We start from the raw sequence: 5,000 nt of genomic DNA, 5'->3' as shown, positions 1-5,000 counted from the left end.
CGGGCAGGAAGATGTCGCTGCAGGAGCGCGGCACCTGCCGCTCGGCGGGCGGAGGAGGAGGTCACCTGCACACGTCCCCCCGAGTGGCCCGCAGGCCCACCATCGAGTCCAAGTGCATCTCCATCTCCGACACCCAGGTGAGTGCCCCGCAGGTAGAGGTCCTTAAGCTCCAACGCACTTAACCGTCCCAGGGTTATTGGCTTTTACTTAAGCAATAAGCCCCGAGAGGCAGTGCGTTATACTGTATAATCGAACAGCTAAGGGGCGTTGTTAGGCACGACGTGAAGTGGAGTGTGTGAATCTGCTCCTCTCTTATCAAGTGAAACTGACTTTGTCTTCAGTGTTGCTGGCTGCTCTTTAATTTCCCCTTTGCGATCTATCACTACGTATATGATGGTATTATTGTAGCAAAAGCCTTTAGCACATGGAACTGCAGATTTTGCAAGCGTACACTAAAGTCACAAATGTTTAAGCCGTAAAATTATACTGTATCTTGCAAACACAAAATAGGGGCTACAGGTTCACAAATCCTTTGTTACCACCAGTGCACAAATCCTGCACGACACATCGTAAGAGCACATTCCTTGTGGTCTCATTTTTGCTACAGTATATACAGTACACTTTCAGGATCTTTGGTGCAAATCACACTTACACACCCGTATATGGAAAAAAAAAGAATTGGTGTCTTGTGTGGGGAGTGACAAGTATACTGTACAAGTAAACACGCCAACACAACATCCTTATTAAAGTACACAAATCCTGTCCTGTGCATCATCGTGCAACTTGAAAGAGTCATGCTGCACTTAAAACTTTTGCCACAATCATTGCAGAGCAGTTGGTGCAAGGCACGTTTGCACACACGTCTCATAAACTGAGAACTTGCACAAAATGTGTGCATTCCTAAACCCCAAAGCGAGCTAATGCTTCAGAGGTTGCACATCTGTGAAATATTTGTTCTCACAAATAAAAGGATATACTGTAGATCGATCATTGAGCATTTTCTTGCACGAGCACAAGTCAATCAATAAAACTGCTCGAATCTGCTGCTACACGTCTCAGCTGTTGTTTTCCTGACAGATACTTTTGCACCATGTCTCAGACACACACACACACACACACACACACACACACACACACACACAGAGAGACATTCATCAGCACTATCTCAAGATGAGCCCTGCTGTCAGCTGCTGAAAATGCTCTCCCAGCTCTCTTTCTCTCGCTCTCTCTCGCTCTCACTCACTCACTCAGGCACACACACACACACACACACACGCACACACGCACACATGCACACACACACACACACACACACACACACACACACACACACACACACACACCCATGGTTACAAGTGCTCTAATGACAAAATCTCTTTTTGGGCAGCAACAAGACCATAGAAGCCCTGTGTGCCTGTGTGTGGTGTTGTATTGTGTTGTGTTGTGTCTGCGCTGTGAGCAGTCGAGTGCAATGACTCGTGTGTGTGTGTGTGTGTGTGTGTGTGTGTGTGTGTGTGTGTGTGTGTGTGTGTGTGTGTGTGTGTGTGTGTGTGTGTGTGTGTGTGTGTGTGTGTGTGTGTGTGTGTGTGTGTGTGTGTGTGTGTGTGTGTGTGTGTGTGTGTGTGTGTGTGTGTGTGTGTGTGTGCGTGTGTGTGTGTGTGTGCGTGTGTGTGAGAGTGGATGGGTTTTTAGGTTTTTAATCTGTGCTCCTCACTCTGTCTGAGGTCATTGAGCAGGAATACCCCCCCCCACACACACACACACACACACAGCCCTCCCCTCGCTGCATCCACGCCTCTCTCTCCCCCAGGCCACCCCTCTGCCTCAGCAACACCACAGCCAGCGCATCAGGCAGCCAGGACACACCACAGCGCTCAGTCACAGCAGTAATTAGACGAGATGCAGGTCCCTGTTGATTTTGGAAAGTGTGTGTGTGTGGGGGGTGGGGTTAAGCACTCGTTATTATCCAGAGTCTCAGGGACTCGCAAAAGCGTCGGGTATTTGGAGTTGACATTCACCAAACAGTTCAGGTCTAAAACGCTCTAATTAAAATGGATGCTATCTCTTACCCGCGCGGAGATGATGCAGCTGGCCAGCTCTATACATGTATGTGTGTGTCCCCTGTCTCCTCGGGGCAGTGGAGGCTTAGTGGACGGAACACTGCTGCCGTAGTAGTAGTGGCTTACTTTTCCATCCAGTGGTGATGCTCCCGCTCCCATCCCAGACAGCTGTCCTGGCCCTTTATCCTCCCCAACTCGGCCGTCTATCGGATTGTGCTCGATTATAACGCATCGATCCTTTGGCCCTGGCAGCTCTCAATCATTTGTTAGAGTGGCTGCTGCAACAGATTAACCAAAAAAAGAGGGAAACAATTTAAAAAAATAAAAACAGATGTGTGTTTAAATTGGAATTAGCATTTGAAATGGTCTTTGTAATTATAGAGTGAAAGAATAGCCATGGACATGAGAGGAGAGCAGACTAGTGTTCCTCAGCTCCACTGTAGGCTCAGTGGAGACAGGCAGACACACTCTCACACATACAGATGAAACCATTTTTTTTCCCCTTGCTGCTGATACTGGAACTCTCCTACAGGGGTGTCACAGAGCAGCGGTCATTATCATCAATACTGTTATGGACCGTGAGAGGGGCCGTCTCCCCTGCCCGTCTCTGTGTCACCGTTAATGTACGCGTGTGTGTGTGTGTGTGTGTGTGTGTGTGTGAGAGAGAGAGAGAGAGAGAGAGAGAGAGAGAGTGTATGGGTGTTCGTGCTCATGCATGTCCACGACCCCCGTCAGCCTGTTGGCTTAATGTTTTACTGATTCCCTAAAGATGACTAATTGGCGCCAGTCTGTTTGCTGAGCACTCCAGCACTGGAGAGCCACCGCACAGGAGATAGCAGGACTTGCCCCGTGTCATTTCCTATTACCAACCCCCTCCACACACCCCACACACACACACTCACACAGACACACAGACACAGACACACACACACACACACACACACCCCACACACACCACACATACACACGCGCATGCATGCACACACACACACACGCACGCACACACACACACACACACACACACACACACGCACACACACACACACACACACACACACACGCACACACACACACACACACACACACACATACGCACACACACACACGCACACACACACGCACACACACACACACACACACACACACACACACACACACACACACACACACACACACACACACACATGAATAGCCACGTTAGTTCTCTCTCTGCTCTTGCGGCTCTGCCCTTCATCGTGTATGCAGGTCAGGTACATGCGTTCCCTTGCTTCCCCTGTGCACCTACTGTAATCCCTGCTGGGGCCTTCATCCGTGTGGTAGCCGGTGGCTGGAGCTGGGGCTTTTGCTGCCCATCTAAGCCCGGAAAGGCTGCTTTCATGTGAGCGTTTGAGACCGTGTGTGTGGCGTGGTGGTTAATGTTGTGGTGTGGCGTGATATGTGGTGCGGTGTTGTGTTGTGTTGGTTGACGTGTGGGGATCAATGCCCAGGGGATGTGCGACAGCTGGGTTGAGGGGCAAAGAAAGGGAAGAGAGAGAGAGAGAGACAGACAGACAGACACTCTCTCTCTCATCCTCTCTCTCATCCTCTCTCTCTCACCCTCTCTTTTTCTCTCTTTATCACTCACCCTCTTTATCTTTTTCTCCACTCTCTCTTTCTCATATCTTTATACTGACTTCAAAGGCATGTGTGTGTGTGTGTGTGTGTGTGTGTGTGTGTGTGTGTGTGTGTATGTCTGACTGTGTCTGTGTCTGTGTCTGTGTGTGTGTGTGTGCTTGGCTTTCTAGACCAAAGGGGGAAGGCGAGGAGTAGTTCCCCTTTTTATTTCCGATAAGAGGAAATTGCCATGTTAGCTCGGCTGACCTTTTTTTATTGCGCGTGATTAGGACAAGGAACCCGCTGTAGATGCCCGTTTCTCACTCTCACACACACACACACACACACACACTTGCACACATGCACACACTTGTACTTTTACATTTTGAGCTTGATATAGAAACTCTAGAACGTTCCCGTATGAACTGCGGCAGTCTGCGGTGAGAGGCCTCTCAGTGCTGACTGACTGAGCTGAGGTTTCATTGTGCCATTGTTAATAGTCCCTACTGGAAGAGGCCTTCTCACTCAATAACTGTATTTCACACATCCGCACACACACACACATGCGCGCACACACACACACACACATGCGCGCACACACACACACACACACACACACACACACTCTCATGCTCTCTCTCTTTTTCCCTCTTTCTCTCTCTCTCTCCCTCTTTCTCATACACATACACACACACACACACACACACACTCACACGCTCTCTTTCTCCCTCCCTCTCCCCCCCCCCTCTCTCTCTCTCTCTCCCTCTCTCCTTCTCATGCACACACACACACACACGTACACACACACACACACACACACTCACACACACACAGAGCTCTGTCAGTCCCACTCACTCGTTCTGACGCTCTCCTCATCTCGTCTCTTCAGCGCTCCTCTGTTTCTCCTCTCCTCGGAGCAACACACTCTTTCACACCCCCAGAGGCTCCCCCTCCACCTCCACCCCCCCCCCATTCCTCCACCCTCCCGCTCCCACTCCCTGGAGAGGCCTGCCTGCCTGTCGGCTCCTTTTCTCCTCCTCTCCCCACTTGCCCTGATGGGTCTCCGGGAGACAGAGCCCGTCGCGCTGGGTCCCACACCTGCAGTAAAATATGGAGAAAGGAAGAAAAAAAAAAAGCAAAAATGTGCCACGAGATTTGAAGAAAGGAAAAACGCTCCCCCCAGGCCACCCACTTCCATGCCTCCCGAGAATCCCCACCTGCAGGATGCTGTAGGCTGTGTGCCTTGAGCCGTAGCCTGTGTAGGCTGCTGCCTGTGTAGGCTGTAGCCTGTGTAGGCTGCGCCCTTAAACTGCTGCTTTGAAAAGATTGGAAAAGACTGTCGAGTTG

The 5,000-nt window shown here is 50.3% G+C and overlaps 1 protein-coding gene across 1 annotated transcript in view; it reads left to right on the top strand.

Moving 5' to 3' along the window:
* The window catches only part of LOC134080040 (calcium/calmodulin-dependent protein kinase kinase 1-like), a 57,509-nt gene that overhangs the window by 25,997 nt on the left and 26,512 nt on the right, over positions 1-5,000 (top strand). Inside the window, exon 2 of the mRNA XM_062536250.1 lies at positions 1-137. This exon is cut by the window's left edge and continues 225 nt beyond it. Within this exon, the coding sequence (XP_062392234.1) occupies positions 1-137 (137 nt within the window). The remainder of the gene's footprint in view (positions 138-5,000) is intronic.

This window comes from Sardina pilchardus, chromosome 5 (genome assembly GCF_963854185.1).
Source record: "Sardina pilchardus chromosome 5, fSarPil1.1, whole genome shotgun sequence".
NCBI lineage: Eukaryota > Metazoa > Chordata > Actinopteri > Clupeiformes > Clupeidae > Sardina > Sardina pilchardus.
Note: the sequence above shows the minus strand (reverse complement) of the source record. Positions and strands in the feature narration are given on the sequence as shown.